General features: G+C 40.4%; 1 protein-coding gene across 10 annotated transcripts in view; it reads left to right on the forward strand.

Annotated features, from left to right (window-relative positions):
- The window catches only part of ELOVL6 (ELOVL fatty acid elongase 6), a 435,739-nt gene that overhangs the window by 395,446 nt on the left and 12,470 nt on the right, over positions 1–27,823 (forward strand). For all 10 annotated transcript variants that reach the window (XM_073804980.1, XM_073804977.1, XM_073804979.1 and 7 more), the window contains one exon: positions 21,617–21,768. In XM_073804980.1, coding sequence (XP_073661081.1) covers positions 21,617–21,768 — 152 coding nt within the window. The remainder of the gene's footprint in view (positions 1–21,616; positions 21,769–27,823) is intronic.

Below are 27,823 nucleotides of genomic sequence, written 5' to 3' on the forward strand. Positions count from 1 at the left end.
AAATGTGAGCCAAGGTACAAGAATAGTGACTGGATTTTATAAAAAATATTTCTAAGGGAGCAGTTTTCTCAGAAGTGGTCTTTTTGCTTTGACTAATAGAATGCATAGTAGAGAACCATCCAGTCAAAACCGCAGACAATAAAGAAGAGAGGAAATCGGACTCATTATCCACTCCTAGGCTGCCTTAGTAATCCAAGAGCTGAGGATTTCAACCAGGTTTCCTTGGGACTTTTATTTAGGTAATTCATGAAAGCCTTTGCTGGGGAGGGGAACAGGAAGTTTGAATGGGAAATTTTTATTGTTCTGAAAACTCTTTATTTACCAAAAATTTTTAAGATTACCCTGATTTAAAGTGAACAGGTCCCCTCTGTTTAGAATAGAGAAGAAATGATAGGTTTTGCTCTAAATTTCCAAACCTAATGACCAGATCAGATGATATATGCTGGGTGCTTTATCTACGCTATCTTATGCTCACAACAGAAAATACTATCCTAGTGAGGTCACATTTTTTCAGATGGGATGAGTTCTTCAGTATGCTCAAATATTTCAGAACTTTCATAATTCAAAAGCCTTTTCCCATAGGAATAATTTTAAACACAGCAAATAAATACATACCTAATAGTAACTTTTCTTCATATCTAAATTTTATTCCTTCATTTGAATGTTCTTGGTTTCTGACACGTTTCTCTGTTCTATCACTAGCCCCACCCCCTTAATGAATACTTGGATAACCTTGTTATAATTTATCAGCAATGATTGTTGAAGTAACAGCCTGGGAGTCACCAAAATCACCCTTAAGTCTTCTTAAGATGAAGTAGGTGAGGCACCTGAACAACAAAGTGGTTCAGAAGGTAATGACCAAAGCTGTGGGTATTCCTGTTCCCCACTGATGTGGTGCTCCCATGGGCAGCATTGTAAAGGTAGTTTTAATCAGTCGCGCCACCAGCTTTGAAATTGTGTGATTCTTTTCTTTTTGGCTGCACTGGGTCTTTGTTGCTGAGCGCAGGCTTTCTAGTTGTGGGGAGCAGGGGCTACTCTTAGTTGCGGTGCACTGGCTTCTCATTGTGGTGGCTTCTCTTATTGCGGAGCACGGGTTCTAGGTGCACAGGCTTCAGTGGTTGCAGCACGTGGGCTCAGTGGTTGCAGCACATGGGCTCTAGAGCTCATGGGCTCAGTAGTCGCGGCACGCGGGCTCTAGGGCGCGTGGGCTTCACTAGTTGTGGCGCACGGGCTTAGTTGCTCTGCGGCACGTGGGATATTCCCAGACCAGGGATTGAACCCGTGTCCCCTGCATTGGCAGGCGGATTCTTAATCACTGCGTCACCAGGGAAGTCCCGAAATTGTGTGATTCTTGAGTATATTTTAGATGTAGGGAATTCATATTCCTTCAGATTTTACATACATCTTGATTAATATCGTATATACATCGATATTTCACAGTGTCGTGATCCAAATCCGTATAAAATGCAACTGTGTCCCTATTTTGCAAAAGAAGGAACCGATGCTTAGAGTGATGAAGAAATTTACCCATGAACGTACAGCTTATAGGTGAATCATGTTATAGATTTACTTATAGAATCACTTTTAGTTGGTCTGACTCAAAAGCCCATGCTCTTTGCTCAATGCCATGCTGCTCACATAACTGGGAAAATCAGAAATAGAGGTCCTAATTCCAGAAAGACTTTATGAGTGGCTTACATAAGAGGGGAATATGATTTTATAAGCCAGGGAAGGAGGAGAAACTACTGAGTTTCTCAAACTGTAACCACATGCATCAAAACATCTGGAATGTCTATTAAAAATTCCCGTTTCTGGGTCTTCCCCCAAAGCTATTAAATTGGAGCCCCTGGTGGTGGAGCTTAGAAATATGCATTTTTATCGACCTCCATGGTTTACTATCGTTAAAATTTCTGTGTAATTTCAGGGCTCTTATATGCCCCTGACACATTACCCTTCCCCCCACCGCCCGGGTCCAGGGACATCCCTACCCACACACACGCACACACATTGCCAATAGAACAGCTAAAGACTTTCAGGAGTTGTATAGTAGCTGAGAAGTCCAGTGCATGGTGAGCTGCTTTGCAGAGGTATCAGACTGTGACTTGCCAACCACGGCATACTTGACCCTTACTCCTGCATTTCTTATTGTGCCTCTGACCTTTTTACAGACATTTCCTCCAGCACCATGGACTGGTCTCTTGCTTGCACCTGAGATAACAGCAGTGCTCTGGTAACCTTTCACTCAGGGCGTTATAATCTCAATCAGCTTCCTGATGAATCAGCTCTCTGGTCGACCTAAAGCCATCTTGGCAGAGCCAGGGGAGGCAAAGCCAGCCCTACAGCCGTGTCTCAGACCTCTGCTATGACTTCCTACGAGGGCAATGTCTCCATGATTCTGCCTTCTCCACCCCACCTCCCTCCACTCAACACGCACATATGATTTGCCAAATCTCGAGTTCCTGTTTCATTATAGGTTTGCGTTTTCTCTCTTGACTGTCCTATCCTCCCTCAGAATCAACATTGTCTGAACCAGTTTTATGGAAAATGTTCATAGCTGGTCCTTTAACTCAATAATTCCACCACTGAGAATTTATCCCAAGGAAATAACGCAAAACAAGGAGAGGCTTCATGTATAATGATGTTTAGGGCAGCTATTTTTTTTTTTTTTTTTTGCGGTACGCGGGCCTCTCACTGTTGTGGCCTCTCCCGTTGCGGAGCACAGGCTCCGGACGCGCAGGCTCAGCGGCCATGGCTCACGGGGCCCAGCCGCTCCGCGGCATGTGGGATCTTCCCCGACCGGGGCACGAACCCGTGTCCCCTGCATCGGCAGGCGGACTCTCAACCACTGCGCCACCAGGGAAGCCCAGGGCAGCATTATTGACACTTAAAGGTAATGAGAAGCAATGTAGAGAGAAATGTGAAAAGAAGGGAGTGCAAGCATCTGGTGGAATAGTGATGCAGATATTGACTAGGGGGTTCAGGAAGACTAGGTAGCAACCTGGGAAAATGGCTGATGATAAGTAAGAAAGGTACCCAGGTAGGCTGCTCTGCTTAGGTACTGTCAGCTCAACCATGAATGGAAAATGAGCAAAAATGGAAGGTAATACAAATTGTGATCATTGTGTTATGCTGATAGGGTCATGACTAGCCTTTCCCCCTCTATTTCCTAAAGTATATATGCTATAATTAAACTATGGGGGTGTTTTGATTTTTTTTTTTAATAACGCTCATCAAAGTTTGCAGTCAAGATGGCCTGATTACCTCCTGTTCCCAAAGCTCAGTACAGGGAGTAACCTTTGCTCTCACCCTCATCTGCTCAGATGGCCTCTCTAACGGACCTCAGAGCAGTCTCCTCACACTACCTCTGCCACAGTGCTCAGTTGCATACCTCTGCTCTGACCGCCGAAAGTTGAAGCATCCTAGGGCTCAGTTAGGTGCTCCCTTCTCCCCTCTATTTCAGTTCTCTCCCTAAGTGATCTCATCTCATTCAGCACATGCTTAAATATCAGATGACTCTCCAATGAAGTGTCCAGCCCTGATCTCCTCCCTAAACTACAAACTTTCCTTCCTCTGAAAGCTATTTCATCTTCACTTGGATATGCATATGATATGCCTCTCAGATCTAATATATCTAAACAGAGCTCTGGATTTCCTCTCTACCCACTCCCCAATACGACTTCGTTAATTAATTAACATGCAAATAAATTAATAATTAAGCCGATTCCTCTCTACCTCAGTACCTGGCATCATTTTCCACCCTTGTTCATCGGGCCAAAAATCTTAGCTGTCTTCCTTGGTATCTGGCACCACGCATGGTGTTTCAGGATGTCCTGTCAGGTATACAGATTTGTCTACTTCTTTCCGTTCATGTCTGCTGTGACCACATAGCGGCCAGCATCGTCTTTCATTTGGAAATGAGAGAGATAATATCCGTGTAAATGTTCTCCCTGGTGGATTTCTTATATAGTGATAAATCATTATCTTTTAATATGGTTAATAATTATACATTAGTCTTAATTATATTAACTATTATGTTATATTGATTATTGTAGCCTTTCTGATTGTATTACAGTCCGTTCTTCACACAGAAGTCTGAGTTATCGTTAAAAACATAAAGCTCATCATGTCACTCCCCTGCTTAAAATCCACCAATGCCTATGCAGTGCAGTTAGAATAAAATAAATTTTATGGTTTTGATTGTTAATTCTTAATATTACTATCACTGTAACCACATAAAAATCCTCAAAGGCCGTACAAGTGCTAGTCCCTGCCCACCTGAACCACGCTTCCCTGTAGCCCCTGTCGCTGTCAGCCTCGCCGGCCTCGCAGGACAAGCGCGTGCAGCTCACTCCTGCGTTGCCGTTGTCCGTCCCTCTATCTGCCGTGCTCCTCTCCAGGTCTTGGCCAGTCCGGCTCCTTTTCATTAGCTCACGTGTCACCTCCTCTGAGAGGCCTCCTCTGACCTCAGCAGATGATCTCGCTGTCCCCCATCCTTAACCATTATCACCTCACCCAGTTTTATTTAGCATTGTGGCACTTGCCACTATCTGAAATCTTTAAGCTGCTTTTTATGTATTGTTATCTGCCCCCCACAGACACTAGAATATAGACTCTGACACTAGGTTCCTTGTCTTTTTCTCTTTTTTTAATCCCTTGAACCTAAAAGAACTTGTACCTAAAAAGAATTTAGTATGTAGTAGGCATAGAATAAGGTTTTTGGATTTTTTTTGGTAAGCCTTTTTATCTTTGGTATATCATACAGAAAAATGAACACACAGTAAATGTAGAACTCAATGATTTTTTTTCTAACAAAGTGAACTCACTTGCGTAAAACCCGTCCAGATCAAGGTATAAAACATTACCAGCACCTTGGAAGCATCTCTCTGTGCCCCTTCCCAAGTATTATCTCCCCAGAAGTAACTACTACTCTGACTTCTATCATCAGATTAATTTGACTCTATTTGAACTTCATATGAACAGAATCACACAATATATACACCCTTGTGTACCTGGAATCTTTCTTTCATTATACTTGTAAGAAGCATACATGTTTTACCTGTAGCAGTACTGTATAGTACTTCATTTATTCATTTTATTTTACTCTATCGTAGGTAGACATTTGGGTTGTTTTACCATGGAGATATTATGAGTAATGCTGCTGTGAACATTTGTATACCTGTCCTTTAGTGTGCGCTATGTTGGCATTTCTGTTGGGTTTTTACCTAAAAGAGGAATTGCTCGGTCAGAGGGTTTGGCTTTAGGAAATTCTGCCCAACAGTTTTCCAAAGAGTTTGTACCAATTTAAGTTCTCACCAACAGCATGTGGAAATTCCAGTTGCTCCCCATTCTCACCAACCATTGATATTGTCCATTTCTCTTAGCTTTAGCAATTCTGATAGGTAACTTAGTCATTTCTTCTTTTGAAATAAATCAGCTGCCTGGGTGGATTAAATCTCCGAGAACGTCTTTTTTTTTTTCCTACTGCTGTTGCATGTTTGTCAGCGATCATAGGAACATTCACACTGTGAGGAATAAAAAGGTAGCTGTAGCTAGAATGAAAGGATTTTTTTAGGGCTTCCCTGGTGGCGCAGTGGTTGAGAGTCCGCCTGCTGATGCAGGGGACACGGGTTCGTGCCCCGGTCTGGGAAGATCCCACATGCCGCGGAGCGGCTGGGCCCATGAGCCATGGCCGCTAAGCCTGCGCGTCCGGAGCCTGTGCTCCGCCACGGGAGAGGCCACAACAGTGAGAGGTCCGCGTACTGCAAAAAAAAAAAAAAAAAGAAAAAAGAAAAAAAGAATTTTTTTAAATGAACAACCTCAGGTACAAACAATCGGATAAAATTAAAATTTTCTAATGGGATATCTGTGCTCTGATTTCGCTCACGTTGGGTGCCAGATTCTTGTCTCAGTATTCAAGTAAGGTTTACAAGTTATGATATTTACATGTAACAATACCAAGGGGTTCCTTAATTTGAAATGTCTATGTAACGGGTTTGTGGATAACGGTCAAGTTCATTATGATTCTATAATGAACTTGATACAGCCTATCATATATAGTTATATAGAGTACATTTTAGAGAATAGCTCTGGTTTCACCCTCATCCTCTCATGCTTTGGAGCATTCTTGTCCCAAGATATTGGTACTAATGTTTATCTCTCTTTCCTTCAGCCACTCATCACTAATTCTTCATCTCTACTGATAAAGGGATTCAATTCATAGCTTCAAGTGCTGAGTCATTATCAGGCAATTTCTTCAACTTGCCTGATATTGGTTTGGTGTTGATACTGACTGTGACCATGTGATACTGGAGCTCAGTTTTATACTCTGCTTGTTAGAGATTACCGTTTCTGTACTGTAATACTTCCATGCAACACCTCTATGCCTGTAATAATTTTGATCAAGTTGGGTTTCATTCTATCACCTCTTCATTGTTGGAAACTTTGATTTGTTTCTGGAAGTCATTTTAGTATTTTTATCAAAGACGCCTATGTCACCTACGTTTGGACTTTTTGATTTGTTTTTGGTTCCAATATTTTAAATCATTAACTGGAAAATCCATCTGATTTGTGTTCTTGAAGTGATTGCCCAAGGTCCAGGAGTTTGGACTGGGAGATGGACTTGGCACTCTTTTGATTTAGGTAACATTTTGGTTAGGTAACATGTTAGGTGGCATTTCTCCCAGAATAACATATTTTCTGATATACTATGTTTCTCCCCACTTTAAAATGTAAGCTCCAAGAAATTCGAGACCTATCTATTGAGTTTACTGTTGTATGCCCGCTACCTAATGTCTTTCTAAACTTCCTAAACCTTTCTAAACTTCTCCAGGCCCTAAAATTTCAGGACTCTCCTTCACTCAAAATAGCACCTGAAACATATAAAACACTCAAGAAATAATTGGTTGAATGCATGAATGGTTAAAAACTCCTATCCCTTCCCTGTCTGGAATTCTTTAGGGACCTGGACTCTATCTGCACTTGTATTAGTTGAAAAGTCACCTAACACCCCAGGAAGAGTAAGGGAGTGTCAGTCATTCCCTCCTCCAATCTCATTTGTCTTTAACATCTAATTGAGAAATTATGGGAATTTCCAGTAGAGGTGGAGAAGCAGAAGAATCTGTACTTTGAAACTCAAAAGTTTTGATGGGCTGTGGGTTATGGGAAAGGAAAGGAGTCAGGACAAGGGAGAAGGCCAGAAAGGGAGGTCGGAAATGCCACACACAAAACAAATGCCTCCCATCTGTGTTCTAGGCTATATTTTTTCTTTTCCCTTCTCAAACATCAGATGGAAACTGGCTTCTCCTCCAGAGGAGAGAAAAGCCCTAAAACCTCAGGGTCCCATCTTCTTTGCTGGGATGGCTGGGAAGTCAGGGGCAGAGGTGGAGGGAATTCCCCTTGTTCCTCAGGCTCACATTTGATAAGGAAGTGAGAAGACCTTCTCCCCTGAGGAAACTTACAGAGGTCTGGAGAGTTCAACTGTGCATGAGGAGGCCATTCGGAAAGTTCAGTAGTGCGGTGATCTGCGAGACGAGAGAAAGCAAAGTCCCCTGACTTTTGGAAACCTTTGGGTTTTTTTGTTTTTGTTTTGTTTTAAAATATATTTATTTATTTTATTCTTGGCTACATCGGATCTTAGCAGTGGCACGTGGGATCTTCGTTGCGGCATGCGGGATCTTTCGTTGGGGTGCGTGGGTTTCTCTCTAGGTGTGGTGCATGGGCTCCAGGGTGTGTGGGCTCTGTAGTTGGCAGCGCGTGGGCTCTCTAGTTGAGGCGCACAGGCTCAGTAGTTGTGGCAGGCGTGGGCTGAGTTGTCCCTCAGCATGTGGGATCTTAGTTCCCTGACCAGGGATCAAACCCACGTCCCCTGCATTGGAAGGCGGATTCTTTACCACTGGACCACCAGGGAAGTCCCTGGAAACCTTTGTTTTTATTACCCAGTCCTACTCATAATCATAACTACCATAGCACACAAATACCCATTGAGTTCCTATTATTCATAGGGCCCAGGGTAACTCACAGGCCCAAACCACTTCCATCCAGCCTTAGGTACCAAACACTTTTAAGATAATTTGTGAAAGCACACTTAATGGTTGTTAAAACTTTTCCTGCCTTGAGGGTTGAAAAAAAAATTCCTCTGTGGGAACAAAGGGGAATAGGACTGATGGCATATGCCAAACCAGTCCAGGTGCAAAGTGTGCTTCCATGTGGTATGGAACATACGAGCTGGAGATATCTCCATGCACTTGCGGTCCCAACCAAGTGCTTGAACGGGCTTGAGATTTTTTCCAGTATGAACACAAGGCGTCAAAGCTTTAATGCTCTCTATTTTTGTGGTTAACATTGTTGTTGTTTTCAATTGTTAATGTGTTAGTAGTCAGGTATGATTTCTTAACTAAGAGACAAACATATATATAGATGTCTTTTCTTAAAAGTTAACCAGAATATTGTCATTCAGCTCTAACAGATTGAACTTGAAATTTTTTGTGTTTGAGGAAGAAAGAAATGCACTAAAATAAACAGAGCAGTAGGAGAGTGTAAGCATGTTCCTAGCTCTTACAGATTCACAGAACGCAGTTACTATGTGTGTTTGCTTCAACAGAAATTAGAGAGATTATAGATGAAAATGATGTGTGGAGGGAGAAGAGAAGTAGCTGAGGGGAGATTAAGAGGTACAAACTTCCAAAGTGCAAATAAATGAGTCACAGGGATGAAACATGAGTGTAGGGAATACGGGCAATAATTATGTAGTATCTTTGTATGGTGACAGATGGTAACTAGACTTGTTGGGTTGATCATTTTGAAATGTATAGAAATATTGAATCACTATGTCGTGCGTCAGGAACTAACACAACGTTGTAGGTCAATTATACTTAAAAAACAAACTCATAGAAAAAGTGATTCGATGTTTGGTCACCAGAGGTGGGGCGTGGGAGCGGAAGTTAGATGAAGGTGGTCAAAATGTACAAAATTCCAGTTATAAATAAGTGCTAGGGATGTAGTGTACCATGCGATCAATATAATGAACATTGCTGCATGTTATATATGAAAGTGATTAAGAGAGGAAACCCTAAGAGTGCTCATCACAAGGGAAAAGTTTTTTTGTATTTCTTTAATCTTGTGTCTGTATGAGATGATGGCTGTTCACTAAACTTGACTGTGGTCATCATCTCATGATGTAGATACGTCAGACCATTATGTTGTACCCTTTACACGTATGCCGTGCTGTAGGCCAATTATATCTCAGTAAAATTGGAAGAAAAAATGGTGTAGTCAGGAAAAGATTTGTTGATGAAAGACTGTGGTGTTATCAATGATGAAGTTTTACTGTTGGCTAGTGAATACTTTTAACATCCATCAGCTTATGTGATCCTCATGACACCTTGTGATGTAGGCAGAATATGAGACGATGCCATTTTCATTTTCCAAAGGGAGTGAGAAGATTTATGGGACGTGCCCTAAAGCACTCAGTACTTGGAGGAATCTGGTTGCCAGATTTTCTTTGCCTAACACCAGGGTGCCTCTCTGAAAACACCTTAAACTTCAAGAGGATGCCTTAGTCATCAGAAATATTTTCATATAAATTATCTCAATGGATATTATATTTTACTGGTGATTAGCATTACCTTCCTACATGAATAGTCTTATTTAGGGATGTGCATGTCTTGTTTAATTGGGTGAAGACAGATGAAATTTTTCATATACAACTTTTCCTAGGCATAATAATTTAAAGTAGTCATTTTGGTCAGCTCCATGTTTTGCTGCTAGTAGACAACAGATTTGTCTCTACTCAAAAATCTGGATTAATAGGAAAAATGGAAACAGACAGTAAGCAAGCCAAGGGCCTATAGAAGAGTTAAGGAGCAGAGTGGATTTTTCTTCTTCCATTAGACCTGGTATACCCAAATGTATCGCAGTGTGCTTGTCTATGCTACAATTTCTGTTTTCAAAATTATTTCGTGATGAAATTGGGACCACGAGTTCCTGTGGCCTCATTGTACAGGACTGTGGGAGGCTATACTTTGGGCTTTGAGGTGCAGGAGAGGGAAAACTCTCGGACTTCCATGGAGCCATGGGAAGTTCGTGAAATGGAAGTGAGAGGATCCCACAGCAGACTGTTTGGTATTCAAAAAGGTCAGAGTAGCCATGCCAGCATATTGACATTTTTAAGAAAGGGATTCAGAATTGGTCATGAGTTCAGAGATTGTAAGTGCTGTTTAGGGTTTGTGGCTGGGGTCTCTTTCGGAGGAGTCGGTGAGCTCTGCGGTATTAGTCACTGCCAACCACTGCCGGTGTGTCACTTTTGAAGAGTGACCCATCTGGTCTCTATCTGTAAACACCTTACAGTTGAAGAGGTTGAGTTTCACCTGGAAGATAAATTCCCAGTGATTCCTAGGAATAGCACTACAATGAATTTTCACAATTTCCACTTTTTAACCTGCAGGCTTAATGTTCTGAGATCACCATTTAGCTGCTAAGACTTAGGCTCTCTCTAATAAGTCAGTAGCTCTCATTGAAGGGCTCCAATCAATATCTATCTGTCTATCTGTCCATCCCTCTAGTTTCATGACGGTGGTGGTGAATTGATCTGTGTGAGAACTACTGCATTTCTGATGCAAAAGACCCAGAGATGGGGAGGCTGGGTCTCCCGTTATCGCGTTATAAAGTTGCCAAAGAGCTCACCGTATGTTTCAGGCCATGTGATCCTTTGGCAAATCTCCCAGAAATTTCCCTGGAGATCTGTATATCCCTATCTTAAAAAAATATATTAACACAAGATATGTTTTAGAAAGGAATATCTTTTCCTTTCCTACTACCTCTTTTCAGTGGTGGTGTTTGATCTCAAACTCTTTTCAATAGGGGTAAGGTATGGCACAGGGCCTATCACCTGGTAGGCATTTATACTTAATAAATATTTATGAAATGAATATTGTTTAAATTTACTTTCTTTGGTATGTCTTGTGATTATAGTCATTCAATTACGGTGAATGATGATGAAAATCTCAGAAAAAAAATAAGTCAATGAGCTGCTTTAAAAGATTAAAAATTTATCTAATGGATTTTTAGATGAACAGCCCAAAGAAAGGAATTGGGCACATGAAGAGTGAGAAAATTATGACTTATGTTCCCTCCCTTTCTTTTATAGTTATAATATGATCTGACAGAAGTTTAGGGCTCAAATCCTAAAGGACATTCCTAGTCCCCAGTTTTAAGGATGTGGAAAACTGAGGGTCACGGTGACTTTTTCTCCTCCTTCCCTCCCTTCTTTCCTTCTTTATTGTTTCAGATTTTGCGCTGGGTTGGGTTGGGGAAGAGACTGTTTATACAGATAATGTTATATATCATCAACTCAAGTATTCTCCCAATGACATTTTCATTCATCATCCCTCAGGAAAAGAAAAAAAAAAGTTTCCTCTTGCAGTTGTGAAACCTAGTTAAGACTGTGCAATGGAGTTAATGGATCAATGCTGTTAGTCTTGGCACTGGTGTTATCACTGTCCTAGTAATTTGGGAATATTCCAAAAGAGATTAAGAGTTTTTCTCAAAGGAACAAAGTTTTCTATAGAAACAAGATGTTTAACCACTTTTGTGGTTCTGGTGAGTTTTTGGCTTCAACATTAATCTCTATTATGCCCACATTTACTTTCAGGTTCTTTTTCGTTCATACAAGTCTCTTACTTTAATTTTCTGCCATACTTAATAGGGGTCACTAATGGTAAGACTTTATCTCTTTGTTCCCATTTGTAAAAGTCCAGAAACCAGCACACTGTGCTTTCCATATGTAGGTGAAAACAAATAAGCCTTAGTCACGGGCAAGTCTCCACTTTCCCAAGAATGAATTAGATGGCATTCCATCAATGGTTGAATTCAGAGAGAAGGGTTCTCATCTAGGACAGCAGTGATACAGAGATAAGCAAATTTCTTCATCAGTTACCTGGGCAGCTTCATCCAGAGGTTCATGGAGTGGGGAGTGGAAGGCAGCCTGGAGGATGAAGTCTCCAGGGTGTCCCTAACCCAGAGCCAGGACTCATAGGTACTTCCACATCTAAGATGCTGAGTGAATTGGTATGAGATGGGTTCTAGGCATTAGAATTGTTTTAGCATGCATCTTGGTGATTGTCATGTCCACTCAGGTTGAGAACCACTATCCTAAATGAAAGCCTACTGGGGAGTTCAGGGTCAGTGCTGGGTAAAGGGCAAAGCACTGGAGCTGTAGTCAGAAGATTCTTTTACTTAGTAACTGTGTAACCTAGGGCCAGTCCCCTGCCTTCCGCATGCCTATTTCTCTCTTTGTCTATATAACCAGGAGAGTGGTGCCCCATAAAGTTGTTGTGAAAATCAAATTTCATAACGTAGGAGCTCAGTAAAGTTCTTTAAATGTGAAATACCATGCCACCAACTAGTTAAGTACTTGTCAGCCAGAAATGAAGCCGGCATCATGCGGTCTGAGAGTCGGGGCAAAGTAGCAGTGGCCACCTTCCACTCTAGTGCTGATGGGGTGGAGGCTACTAGTCTTGCCAAGGAAGTGAAATTCCTGTATCTCAGATTAAAACATAATAACAGTGGCTCAAGTAACATAAAAGAAAATCCTGCCTATTTTATGAAACAGTGTGCAGTCAATCAAAATTCTAAATTAAAACTAAACTGTTATAATTCTAGAGCCAGGTATCATATTTCTTTGGGGGAATTCTAATTGAGATCCATTATAGCCCCAGTTGTCTTTATTCTTGTTATTATTTTTAATCTTGCCACTCTTCCTTACTCTCCACTCTGCCAGGCTGGTCTATATCAAGTTAGTTTTTCAAACTTGACCCAATATTTTTTTTTGCCTTGTCAGATACCTGGAATAAGTGTGTTATATCCAAGTTGCACACTCCCGATGCAAGGACTGTACCCTGCACTATTCTCTAAGCAACAATTCAGATCCTTAAGGCTTCTTCTTCTTTTTTTTTTTCCCCAACACTTAGGTTTACAAGTTAAGGTAATAGACAGATACATCAGAAAGTGCATCAATACAAAACCATCCTACCAAACTTTTACTAAGAACATCTGGTTCAGACTGAAGTTTTCTGACTTATCAAGGGGATTCGTGGTGGGTGTGGAGAACAGTCATAGAGTACATGCCCGCCCTCTCTCTGTCAGGGAACCAAAGTATCGACTAAGATAGCTTCTTTCATGAAGTCTTTAGCTCTGATAGACTCCACACGCAACATGTAGCATTTACCTAGTCTAGGAGTTCATGAATATCATCCCATGTGATTCTATGTAACAGTAGATACCATTACAAGAAATGCAGTGGAAGCTATTCCATATTTCAGGGTTTAAATGATATTTCTCCAGAGGCTTTCTGTATCCTCCCATTCCCGTTCTAAACTAGGTTCAGCTTTTCTACTCAGGATTTGCCGTGTATCTCAGTTTCAATTATTTATTTCTGTTCCTTTTCATGGTTGTTGTTGGCTGTCTGATTCCCCTGTAGACTAAAAGCTCCATCTAATATATCTGATCTCTGAGAAGCAAAGGAGTTATTGTCTAAGTAACATTCAGACCTTTAAGGTATCTTTTTTTTTTTTTTTTTTGCTGAGATATAGTTGATATACAACATTGTGTTAGTTTCAGGTCTACAGCATAGTGATTCAGTTTTGGGTTGTTTTTGTTTGTTTGCAGATTATATTCCATTATAGGTTATTACAAGATATTGGATATAATTCCCTAAGCTATACAGTAAACCCTGTCGCTTGTCTATTTTAGTGTATAGTAGCTTGTATCTGTTAAACCTATACTCCTAATTTATCACTCCCCACCTCCCACTTCCCTTTGGTAACCATAAGTTTGTTTTCTATGTCTATGGACATGTTTCTGTTTTGTATACAGAGTCGTTTGTATTATTTATTAGATTCCACATAGAAATGATATTATATACCGTTTGTCTTTCTCTGACTTGTTTCACTAAGCATAATATTCTCTAGGTCCATGCATGTTGCTGCAAATGGCAATATTGCATTCTTTTTTATGGCTAAGTAATACACCAGTGTGTGTGTGTGTGTGTGTGTGTGTGTGTGTGTGTACCACATCTTCTTAAGCCAGTCATCTGTTGATGGACACTTAGGTTGCTTCCATGTCTTGGCTGTTGTAAATAGCACCACTATGAACACTGGTGTTCATGTGTCTTTTCAAATTAGAGTCTTCGTTTTTTTCTGGATATATACCCACGAGTGGAATTGCTAGACCATAGGGTAGGTTCTACGTTTTTAATTTTTTAAGGAACCTCCATACTGCTTTTAAGGTATCATATTTTTTATTAACAAAAAACCCAAGGATTATTTGATATCAGATTATAAATATTAGAAATGAGAATTTAAAATTGGGTTTCTAATAGCTCCTGAAAAAAAGCAATGCATGGATATTGTGAAACAAAATTCTAATAGGAATGATTGTTAACAGCTTGAATGGTTTTCCTTTATAAATATTTTTATAACTAACAGTTTGTGTATGCATAATCTTTTAAAAATGTACACAAATTGGATCATACTATAGAATGTTCTCCTTATATGTTTCACTTAATCATCATTTACCCTCGAGCTCTTCTATGTCAGCACCCAAGGCAACTGTACCTGGTATATTTTATTGCTGTATTGTGTTCATTGTAATGTATTTAATAATTCTCATGTCAATTATATTAGGACATTTACATTATGTCCTAACCATCTTTTTTGCTTTTTTTTATTAATTTTTTAAAATTGAGGTAACATTGGTTCATAACACTATATGTTTCATGTGTACAATATTATATTTTTATTTCCATATACCCTACAGTGTGCTCACCACCAAAATTTTAATATCTATCACCCTAGAGTTGATGCCTTTACCCAATTCACCCACCGCCTCTGGTAACCACTACTCTCTCTTCTACATCTACATATTTTTGTTTGGTTTGGTTTATTCATTTATCTTTGTTGTTAGTTTATTAGTTTCTTATATTCTACATATGAGTGAAACCATATGGTATTTGTCTTTCTCAGTCTGGCTTATTTCATTTAACTTAATACCCTCAAGGTCCATCCATGTTGTCCCAAATGGCAAGATTTCAAAAGATGTATGTATTTTTAATTTTGGTGTGTGTGTGTGTGTGTACATAATGCAATTTTAGCCTCATGTTTCTTGATCCACAAGGAACTTCAAACTTTCTGATGGAGGTATGCAATTAAATATGCCAGTCAAGATAGATGAGTCACACCTAGAAATGATCACTCTGTAAAAAGTGAAAATGTACACTCTGAATTGTTACTGGAGAAAGAGTAGAGAAAGTAAATTTTTAAAAATTACCATGTATATCTCCATTTAACTGCTGATTTATTGGACAAAAAAAAACTTCACACTTTGATGGCTTGTTATATTATTATTGAAAAATATGTTTTTAGCAAAGACCAGACTAGACCAAACTAAAATAGACATTCTCTATTAGGGATACCTGTCATCAGTGTGGAAAGGTGGGTTGTCGTTAAAGACATGATACTGATATGGAGATGCCATCATTCCCTGTCACAAGCATGGTAATTTTTTGGTTGTTGTTAAGTTGCTTTAACCTATCCTGGGATCATTGAGTATTCTTCCTATTCTGGAAACTGTCAGAGTCTAGGACAGTTGTCAGAGTCTAAAAGAGTCTAATGGCAGTTAAAGTTTGTTATCAGGAAAATCAATGGCCTCTCCCATGTTTATAAAGAGTTGCTACTGTTAGATCAGCCGTTCCCATGTTTTGACAACTGACAAAATTTCACAAGTGGTTTCTTTTTTCTTTTTCTGATTATAGGATACAAGTGTAATGAAACATTTTTGTTACTCAGTCCTGGAAGTAATTGCACCTTTGGTTATTGAGTTAGCAGGGAGTGGGGAGGGGGGGAAGGGGATCAGTGTGGTTGGTACTTCATAATAAAAAGTCCTTGAGAAACGTTGTTTTGAGTCCAAAATACCTTACATTTAAGTTGAGGGCCAAGAAGGGAGCAATGCTAAAGTGGTTTTATCAACTATTAGCGTTCATGCAGAAATAATTGAAAGTATTATTGATGATTTATACCCAAGGCTCTTTCTTCACAGGGCAGAATTCTGGAATTCTTATAGTCATTACTGAGGTATTCCACTTTGACTTCCAGATGGCACTAAAATTGGAAGGCTAGAATACAGAGTTATTCAACTTTTTCTCAAGTAAATACATAGTCAGACCTCATGGTCAGAGTATGGTTTTGAAAGAAGATTAGCCATATCTCTCAAGCTTTTTTAGAAAGGACCCCAGTACTTACACCATGAATTGTTCTGTCAGAATTTGAAATTTGTTTATACAATACACATATATTTGTTTATTTACATGTTTACTGTCTCCTACAATGAGCTGTAGAGACTCTTGCTGACCCAGTGAGCACTATAATATCTGACACGTGGCGGATGTTGATGACATAGGTGTTTATTCAATAAATAAGTCCGTCTTTCTTCGCCAGTCCCAGCGCCAGCGTGTCATCCATGGGTTGATCAGGGATTAGTGTTGTATCTCAACCTCATACTAAAAAGTTGCAAGCTAGTACCATTGTGATGATTTATTCAGTGTATAAATTGTAACCAGGCACCTATTTAAAAAATATATTTTTTAACTTGTCAGTCTAATATCTGCTTGTTTAAAGTAGTCAAACAGTGCAGAAATGCGTATGGTACGGAATAGAAGGTTCCCATCCCCACCCCCAGAGTATCACAGTAACGGTCCGATGGGCATTCTTGGCACTTCCTTGAGTACATCCGTGGCAAATGATTAATGATGACGAAACAGGCTTCTTCTGGACCAGAAATCCAGAACATCTGATAGAGGAGAAGCGCCTCAGTTAATCAGGCTGTGATCTCCAGATCTCCTTGCTGCATTTTGCCTAACATAGCTGAAGGGGGCGGAAACATCCACTGCACCGTCCGCTGAGCTCTTCCATTAACTGTTATAATCAAAACTAGATTTTGGTAGGAAAAATGATGTATTTCTTTAAAAAAAAAAAAAGAAGAAGAAGATGCTCTTGTGACCTTAACAGCTAGAAAAGGGGTGTGATGCAATAAGTAGTCATCTGCCCTCATTAAACACACTGGCCCAAACTCTCGGCCTCTTTGAGGCCCTAGATATTTAGAATAACCTTTATCGTCTGATTGAAAGATAAATTTCGTATGAACCAGATGCTTTTCTATATCAACAGTCTCTCCCTCAACATGTTCTATAGGAAATGCTCATTTCACATTCTACTGCGAACTTGCTATCACTTATTTTGTGAAAAGTTGGCTCATGACATAAAACACTTAATAAACACTTAACAATAAACCACTTAATAACAGGAATAATCATTAGTGCAAATCAAATTCTCCGTATATCAGTTTCCTTGACTTTCGATTAGGGATAATTAGACTTAACTGCTCTTACCCGATAAAGTGAGATGAGAGTTAAAAGTGATTTTCAACATTGAAGGACAGACCGAGTAAAGCAGCAATAATAACAACCATAAATAGTAATAAAATCATAATTGTACAATAAAAACTGTTTTATTCAGCACCTATATATTAGAGGCTCTATGCTAACTAAATACCTTACATATATGGTTCTACAAAATTCATAGAACTAATTTACAAGTTAGGTATGATTATTATTTCAGATGAATAAAGACTTAGGTTAAGTAATTTTTCCAGTCATTAAACTAGCAAATGAGAGCACTGTGATTGACATTGGCAGCCCTAATCTATTGGTAGTGGCTTATAGTGGTTGGGAATGTTGATGCAATGTCCAGGCATGGCCAGAGAGTGTCCGGATCGATTAGTAACATCCGCCAGAAGTATGGGTAAGGACGGGGCAGAGCAGGACATAGCTGCATACTTGTCTCTTGCATCACAGCAAGATGATGTAACTTAGGGAGGAAAAAATGTTTGCTCCCTTTAAGTATCACAGTCTAAGGACCCTGTGCCCAGTTATAACAAAAAGCTGTATGGTTCCAAAGCGTACAGTGGCTGAGATGTGCCAGAGGCAGAGCTACTGGCTTCCCACAAATAACAATCATCCCACTGGCCAAGCAGCTCCCCGACGGCTCCCCAGCAGTAGCATTGTCACATCACAACAAAGCGCCTTTGCCCTCAGACACATAGGCCCAATGGCTGGCACTGAGGGTTTCCCTGAAAAATGCACTGTCCTCTGTTTTGAGTCAGCCTTATTGTTCAGAGCTTAGGGAGTGAGGCTTATGTCCAGATATGGGACAATAATATGTGCTATGCTCTTGTTGCCAGCAATGTTGTGGGTCACCATGATACCTAAACTTTCAATTCTGCAGTGCTCTGAAATGACCTCCTCATGCCCTAACCCTCAAAGTTGGGAGACGTATTTATGCCTAAGTCCAATACCACCTCCTCGGAAGTCTTCCAGCAGCAACCGCAGCAGCCAGGGTCAGTGTATCGATTCTTGTCACCCCAGCATCTAGAACATTGCCAGTAAATATTTAACAAATGAAAGGATTAATAACTGTGCCGGTACTGAAGAAATTAGGTATAGTTAAACTACAATGAGTTTTGAGACTCAGGAAGATAAAAAGGTGGTAATTATTCCAAAGTTACTTTCCTTGGATCTACTCTGATCATGTGTGAAGCACACAGTCTAGCAGCAAAATATAGTAGAGGACGGGCTCAGCTTCCTGGGTGTGGTGGGCTTGACTCAGTGGGAAGAGACAGGATCCCTACAATGTACTGATGGTTCAGAAAAGTCATAGGTCTGGGGCTAAGGAGCAGAGACCGATACATAGTGAAAGTGTGTCCTTTGTGTGTTTCTTTGCTTTTGGCTTGTACAAAAGTCACTGCCATATCTCCCACTGGTCTATGAAAGGCAGATAACTGATACAGTAAGTAGTTCACCAGCCGTGTCTATGACTAGATATATTGGGTTGGCCAAGACTTGATAGCTACCAAATGTTAACTAGTGTTCAAAAGTCTCCTGAAGTCTCTGGTGTGTTGTGTCTGCTGGGACGCTTTGGGGTGTAAATAATAAAAAGCAAAACTCCAAATGGCTTATACTGTGAGGAAGTTTTATCCCCAAAACAACTCTTGTGATGGGGTCACTGAAAGAGGAGTTAACTCAGCAGCTCGATCACATCTTGAAGGAATACTTTGCCATCCTCTCTGACTTAGCTTTGTCCTCAAGGCAGCTCCCTCCTGGTTGCGAGGTGGCTGCTGCACTTCCAAGCAATACGTGGTAATGAGTAAGGAAACCTTTCCCTAAAAGGCCCCCAGCAGCCCTCTCCTCACATCACATTGGCTAGAATTGGGTCAGTGCCCATCTTAACAAATCACTGGTAAGGGAAGTGGGATTACTAAAACTTGCTTAGGTAATTAGGATCTACTCCTAAGTTGAAGATAAGGTCACGTTCCTTAGGGGAATCATGAGTTGGGAGAACCTGGACCAAATCAGGGTTCTTTTAACACGGAGAAGGAGAAAGGGACTTGGCCCTTGAATAGGCAGCCAACAGTGTCTGCTCTGTATGCTAAGTGGACATGCCATATCCATACTTCTATAATACCTTCCACAGCAGCAAGTCAGTCCCCAGTTAGCTAATAATCTTAATTTGGTGATGGTAGCAACTTTTCATATGAAAATTTAGCCATCATCTGGTGAGGTAAAGACAAACCATGAAAAATCAATTCAGGTAAGATGGCAAAATCTCCATTACCTGACGTTACCAATGAAATCCACCTCCCCATTCCCAAATCCATAAAGGCTTAGGTCATGCCAGCAGGAGGGGACATTTCTCTGAGATACGAAAGTGAGAAGGAACAGCCTTCAAGGGAACATGGGGGCAAAAAGCTCCCCAAGGAGAGGAAAAGGCAGAAAACTGAAAGGATCAGAAAGTGCTGGAATGACTGGCTCACAGTGAGTGGGAAGAGAATGGCAGGAAGGAAGGTGCAAAGGAGGGAAGGAGAGGCCATTCAGAGCCTTGCAGTTCCCACGAAGGAGCTGGGGGTTACATTCTACGTGCAGCGGGGAGACACTGAAGGATTAAACAGGGTCTACAAATGTAAAATCATACCAATAATCCTATGCAGGATTGTTTTATATGTTGGAAAGAGTAACTCTGTTTAATGTAGGCTGTGCGTCATTAGAGAAGCTACTCACCAAATCCCCACTTAATAGGCAGTTGCCAGGAATTCAACTTCATTACCTTGGTTCTGTGCAGAGTTGACCTTTAGTTCGCGCTGGTGGATGCACGTTTGTGGACGGGGTAGCCTAGTGGGATGACTTAGTCGGAAGTGGCACTTAAGGCATTTTAAATAAACGATATTGCCTCTGAAAAGAAATAAAACTCCTGTTTCCCTATTGGGTGAGGCTGCTGCTCATTTCAGTAGCTGTTCACTAGTTTATCTCCTGACTGTTTTTAATTTATTTTTCCTTTTTTAATTGGAGCATAGTTGAGTTACAATGTTATGTTAGTTTCTGGGGTACAGCAAAGTGATTCAGTTATACACACACAGATATTATTCTTTTTCATAGTCTTTTCCAATATCGTTTATTATAAGATACTGAATATAGTTCCCTGTGCTATACAGTAGGAGCTTGGTGTTTATTTTCTATACAGCAGTGTGTATCTATCTGCTAATCCCAAACTCCTAACTTATCCCTCCCCCACCCCCTTTTCCCCTTTGGTAACCATAAATTTGTTTTCTATGCTAACTGACTTTTAGAACCTAAAAAGGGAATGCTGCCAGAAATAGGATGGGTAAACACATCTCCCCCCATGGTCAGCCAGCTCTCCTTTCGGTCATGCGTGTGGCTTCTGAACTCTGGGACACATGCGTACAGGGTTCACTACGTGACGGACGTTGCCTGTTCCAGTTGCCAAGTCCTTTCATACTTCGTGTTCCATCATTGAGCTCAACACACTCCAGAGCTCTCCTGTTTCCTTAGCCGTTCCTTGATAACAAGTCCATATGTCAGTTTTCTTTTCAACAATCTCACTTTTTCAACAATCTTTGAGCACCTATGCCTATGTAGAGGCAAATACAATACAGGGCATTGAAGGACAGTGTTGGAGCAGTGTCAGTGAATGGTTATGGGAGCTCAGGGGAGTGAACCTGGGTGGACTTTGGTGGGTGGAGGGGGGGTTCTGAGAGCAGAGCTAAGCCTTCTTCCTCTGGCTTCTGTGAGAAAGACGGATTAGAGAGAGAGATTCAGGGAACAGAGCCAGGCGATTTGGAGAATGATTGGACAAAGGACAGAACTGAGATAATTCCAGGAGTTTTCAGCCAACCCCATCTCATCCCAAGGGATAGTTCTCAAGCTGAAACACAAAGGTTATCAGAGTTCTTGAGATCCTGCCCTGCATCCATTCCCCTTTTCCACGACCTCTTTTTGGAACACTGGTGCAGAATAAGTGGCATGGCCTTCAGAAGAAAGCACTGAGGAGTTTTCCTACTTTTGTTTACAAAACATTTTTAATGCTTCTGGGTAAATGCAAATGACTGTGATGCCTCTCTACCTATTTCCTGCCAATGGCAGTCTTCTAAGAATGGTTAATGTCAGATGTGAAATTATTTTCCTGAATGTTGTTTCTTTTCTCTTTTCATTATGAAGTATATTCGGTGCTCTTCGAACTGGTGCTTATATGGTGTACATTTTGATGACCAAAGGCCTGAAGCATTCAGTTTGTGACCAGGGTTTTTACAATGGACCTGTCAGCAAATTCTGGGCTTATGCATTTGTGCTAAGCAAAGCACCCGAACTAGGTGAGTGTCTTCTCTCCTTACATTTCCTCCCCCAAACCCCCACCCCTTTGTAGCTACACACCCACAATATTTATGGAAAAACGAACAAAGAAATAATTTGAAGGTCCTGTTTTACTGGTTGCAGGAAAGTTACAATGAATGAATTTGCGTTCTTGACTAACTTCCACTGTTTTTTTTCTCTCCCCTCCTTCCCTCCTTTTAAATAATTGTACATTGAATATGAAGAGCAGAATAGTTTACATAGAACATGCACGTATCCAAGCCTTACTGAAAACACACTTGCAGAGGCTTATAATATCTACCCAGCCCCTTCTCTGAGGCCATTAACAGCTGAGCTAATATTAGAATATTGGGAAAAGTTAGCCACACGGCTATTTCCCAGTCCCACATCGAAGTGTAATTTCAGCTCTGGAGTTTGGACGCAGACTAGGAAATTCAGCTTTTTGTTTGGGTATCCTCATGTTCTCATTAACGAAATAGTAAGGGTTAGTTTCTGGTGTTGTTTAATTTTAATCATCAAAGAAATAGGCCTTAGGGAAATGTAGTTCATCTTCTAGAAATTAATCCAAAATACTGGGGCTAGAAATTAATCCAATATCTATATATGTAGATTCCTAAGTTTTTTCCTTTAACTCTTTAATAGTCAATATAAGTGTGGCACAAGTTAGCAGAAACAGTGAAAAATTAAGTAGCAAGTGTTTGACACAGACACGGTTCCCCAGGAAGATCTCTCTATTGCCAGAGAAAGGGATCCACCAGTGATAATAAGCTCTGAGTTCATCCATGAGCAGTGCTGGCCAGCATCTCACAAACTGGTACATATCCTTAGGGGACGCCTGTCCATCCTCTGGGTTTCTTAATGTTTTATCTGGAATTAAGAATTGGCTTATTTCATTCAAAATTTTTATTTATAGATTGTGTTCCGTCTCCTGTTCCTCCTAAAAAGGGGGTTAGAGGTTGTAATTTCACTATAAGTCACTGCAGTATTAGCTAGCAAGTCTTTCTGAAAGGTGCCCCTAGTTTGTGTCTGTGTCTGTTCACAATGGATATGACGTGTCTCCCATGTGTGCATCCGCCACCTATAGCCACTCTCCGCCGCAGGCTGTAACCTGATGCCTACAGAGTGCTGACAGTTGGTTTGAACTGTTGGTTTGACCACTGTCTTCCCAGGTCAAAGACAAAGGAAGAGCAGCGGGGGAAAAAACTTCACCGCTCACACACAGAGCCTATGAAAACAGTCTTGTGAAATGTGAAATGCATTAGTATGGATTCATTCATTTATTCCTTTAATAAATTTTTTAAATTTATTTTTCATTGAAAAATAAGTAGTTGATTTAAAATGTTGTGTTAATTTCTGCTATACAGCAAAGTGATTTAGTTATACATACCTAAACATTCTTTTTTTATATATTCTTTTCCATTATGGTTTATCACAGGATTTTAAATATAGTTCCCTGTGCTATACAATAGGACCTCATTTTTTATCCATTCTATATATAATAGTTTGCATCTGCTAACCCTAAACTCGCACTCCATCCTTCCCCCGCCCACCCCTTCCCCTTGGTAACCACAAGTCTGTTCTCTATATCTGTGAGTCTGTTTCTGTTTCGTAGATAAGTTCAGTTGTGTTATATTTTAGATTCTACATATAAGTGATATCATATGGTATTTGTCTTTCTCTTTCTGACTTTCTTCACTTAGTATGATAATCTCTAGTTCCATCCATGTTGCTGGAAACGGCAATATTTTGTTCTTTTTATGGCTGAGTAGTATTCCATTGTATATATGTACCACATCTTCTTTATCTGTTCATCTGTTGATGGACATTTAGGTTGTTACCATGTCTTGGCTATTGTGAATAGTGCTGCTATGAACATAGGCATGCATGTATCTTTTTGAATTATAGTTTTGTCTGAATATATGCCCAAGAGTGGGATTGCTGGATCATATGGTAGCTCTATTTTTAGTTTTTTAAGGAACTTCCATACTGTTCTCCATAATGGCTATACCAATTTACATTCCCACCAACAGTGTAGGAGGGTTCCCTTTTGTCCACATACTCTCCAGCATTTGTTATTTATAGACTTTTTAATTATGGCCATTCTGACTGGTATGAGGTGGTACCTCATTGCAGTTTCAATTTGCATTTCTCTAATAATTAGCGGTGTTGAGCATATTTTCATGTGCCTGTTGGTCATCTGTATGTCTTCTTTGGAGAAATGTCTATATACATCTTCTGCCCATTTTTCAATTGGGTTGTTTTTTTGTTGTTGAGTTGTACGGGCTCTTTGTATATTTTGGAGATTAAGCCCTTGTTGGTCACATCGTTTGCAAATATTTTCTCCCAGTCTGTAGGTTGTCTTTTTGTTCTGTTTATGGTTTCCTTTGCTGTGCAAAAGCTTGTAAGTTTGATTAGGTCCCATTTGTTTATTTTTGCTTTTATTTCTATTGCCTTGGGAGACTGACGTAAGAAAATATTGCTAAGATTTATGTCAGAGAATGTTTTGCCTAAGTTTTATGGTGTCATGTCTTATATTTATGTCTTTAAGCCATTTTGAGTTTATTTTTGTGTATGGTGAGAGGGTGTGTTCTAACTTCATTGATTTACATGTGGCTGTCCAACTTCCCCACACCCCTTCCCATTGTATATTCTTGCCTCCTTTGTCAAAGATTAGTTGACCATATGGTTGTGGGTCCTTTAATAAGTTTATATTAAGCACCTATCATGGGCCAGGCATTTAAAACATTGAAATGGAATTGCTACTTTATCAAAAAAAGAAATTTATAATATGAATTTAATGAACCAGGCCCCCAGGCAACTATTTTTAGTATTTGAATTAGGACCACTAGCTGCAACGTCTTAGGCCAGAGAAGTGTTTTTCAGACTTGGAGCTACAGACAATGCCTAAAAGCCTACAGATGTTTTTAGGAATTTCAAAATTCTATGAGGATATTTTAATTTTGTGTCTTCATGTATGAATAAAAGAAAAGATTGTCTTGCCAGCTACATTTCTCATAGTGATTCTTTCTTCATATAGAGTCATAGAGTCTCTGAGTCAGATCACTTTTTCTGGAACTGGTGTTGGTCTGAGAACGTGAGCATGTATTTTTTCTCTTGGGTTTTTGTGACGTTTCCTTTAAAATAAATTCATACATTATTAAAGTTAGAGAATTATTCAAACTGAGAGATATCATATCCCTTTGACCCCTATACTTTATTCTGTATAATAAGTATCCTTATGAATCCCCCCTGTGTTTTTGATGAAGAATTGACTACAGATACATGAATACAGTAAATGCATGAAACTTGACTCCCCTTACATACCACCCCTGAGCACCTTTAAAATTTCCACCTCCCCACCCTCAACAAGTACTTTTTTTTAAAATCAGAAAAGGTGCCTCTATGCTTCTGGCCTTTAAGCCTCAAATTGCAAAGGAGCTACTTCAGTCTTTGCTTCTAGAAGTGCCTTTCCCTGCCAGGACTGCTTGTCTGTGTTCTGAGTTTTACCCAGTTGTGTTTGAGGGACTTGCAAATAAAATAGTCCCTTCTACTTTTTGAAGGAATAACATATTGAAGAGCCACCCAACCCATTCATAGTGGTCATTTTCCTTCAAAGACGTAAGTAGCCCTGTGCCGTCTGTCCTCCCAGCTTCCACGCCCGATGGACACCAACGTCTTAAGGTGGTGGACAAGTTAGGATTCGTGGATGAGCACTGCTAGTGCATCACTCAGAGGTACTTGTGCTATAATCCTCTGTCTTGTTGGAGTGTTGTTGGTCCTGAGGCTGTTAGTGCATCACCTGTCTTAACTAATCTAGGCCCGAACATGCCACTCCCTCCTGCCCCCATGTCGACCTTGTAATTGGACGCAATTCTGTTCCCTCTTGAGCCCAAAGGAGCTGTACTCTAGTCCCCTGTGCCACTGGCTTGATCATTGCTTTCCCTGGAGAAGCCTCATTCACCACAATAGTTTATAGGTTGGATATCAAACAATCTATTCCTTCACACTTCAAACGTGGGATTGAAGTGTTGACAATGGGGTAAGAGCTGAAAAAAAATTAAATCCCAAACTTGACACAGCTCAAAAATAATGAGGCTAGTGTGACACCAGTTCTTCATGTAATTTCAGATCCGATATTTTCATGGTCTGAGTCCCCTTTTCCATTTCTAAAATATGACTTATTCTCTTTCAAATATCCTGGAGCTTACTTGATAGCAGTCTTCCCAAAGTAAATTGCTGAATCAAAACAGATCCAAAAATCAGTTCATCTAATTTAGTGAACATGTGTGCTTGGATGGTTTTTTGTTCGTTTGAGAAGTTAAATTCCTTCCCTGTTTTTCACTCTTAGAAAACTTTGTCACTACTATTTAATCAAGAAAGCTTTATGCATTTGGATTACTTAGAACTTTTCTTATTTTTAGGTCCCCAATTCTTCTTTTCAATTCTTTAAGATTCTGGACTCCCTATGTGTACCAGAAAGAAAAGGTCTTGTGAGAGAAAAGCACAGTTCTTCAATGTTCAATACTGAAACTCTATTTCCCCCCCAAAACCTGCATGCCTGCAGTTTTCACTGAAGTAGTTTTTTATTGTGGCAAAACATACATAAGCTTTGCCATTTCTAAGTGTACAAGGCTGCAGCATTAAGGACGTTTGCAGTGTTGTGCAACCATCACCACCATCCATCTCCAGCACTTCTATCTTCCCCAACGGAAAACTCTGTGCCTGTTAAACACTAACATTCCCCCTTCACTAGACTCTTAATAGCGAGAAGGGCTTTCTGTTTCAGCAGAGAACAATGAGCTCATTTCAGTGAATTCCAGGGCTACGGTCTACTAGAATAAGTAAGGGGAAGAGAGCCACCAACCTGCTTTGTGTGCCAAAATCTTTGAGTGACTACTGTTTGAATTATATTAAAACCTGCTGAGATTTTGTTTTGTTAGAACTTGGAAACATCTGCTCTGAGTCTAGGTCCTTGCTCAGTTGAGCTTGTCATTGTTTTTGAAACTCTGACTCAGCAGAGCTCCACCTAACTCTCAGAAAAGAGGGGCACAGCCATCTGTAACAAGCCACACACAGAGTAGGCTCCCCATCTCGGTGGCCATGCATGCCCTGTGGCTCCTAAATGCTCATGAACTTCTCCAGAGCTGCACACAGGGCTACGCTTAATAGCACATGGGCAGAAGGCATAGTTCAGGAGGAACACTTAGGTATGTGATCACCAGGTCCTGCCTGCAGGCTGGCTCTTGATGGAAAATAGCTGAACCAAAGGTTAGAGAGACTTGCAAAGAACATGAGCCAGAGGAAGCTAAGATACGGGACACGGCCGAAACGTTCATGAGTCAGAAGTCCCACTGCTTACACTTGGCCAAAATTCTTTCCATAATGCTAACAGGACCTTTGGCCAAGAAAGATTGGTTGGCCAACATTGCATCCACAGTCCCTATCTTTTGTTTGTATTTCTAGGTCACTCTGTAGCTTTTGACAGGCCTGTATGTGCCATCCTCTTGGTGTAACTGGCTCATGACAAATTAAATGGGTTATTAAGTGGTTTTCCCCAGAGGAAAAATAATTCATAACTGCCAGAGTTGCGTGACTGTAGCATCTCAGCTGCGATATCAAAAGAACCATGAGAGGTCTTGGGGAGCTCTTTCTGGAACCCCACCAGCTTCCTCTCACCCAAGGAAAACTACCCTCTCTGGATTGGTGGCCTGCTTGGGGACAGTAATCTTGATATGGCATTGGAATGCTACTCCTGAGAGGCTCAGGGCCATTACCTGAAGATCCTCATCTTCTTTGCTCCATCTATCATCCTGCATATCTGTTCTGAGAAAAATTCTTATGCGTATCTAAATTAATTTCATTTTGAAGATCTCATGACATGTCCTTTGCCCCCACCTCCCCATATTAAATGGAAACACCTAGTGTGTCTCAGATCAAGCCTGAGACCACCACCCCGACTCAGACAGGAAAAACACAAAGCTATGTTCAATTCCAGATTTGTAGCTTCTATGTTAGCCCATTCTAATATGGTCTGTGTTTTGTCCCCTACCACTC

The sequence above is a fragment of the Tursiops truncatus genome, chromosome 5, assembly GCF_011762595.2.
Source record: "Tursiops truncatus isolate mTurTru1 chromosome 5, mTurTru1.mat.Y, whole genome shotgun sequence".
NCBI classification, from domain to species: Eukaryota; Metazoa; Chordata; class Mammalia; order Artiodactyla; family Delphinidae; genus Tursiops; species Tursiops truncatus.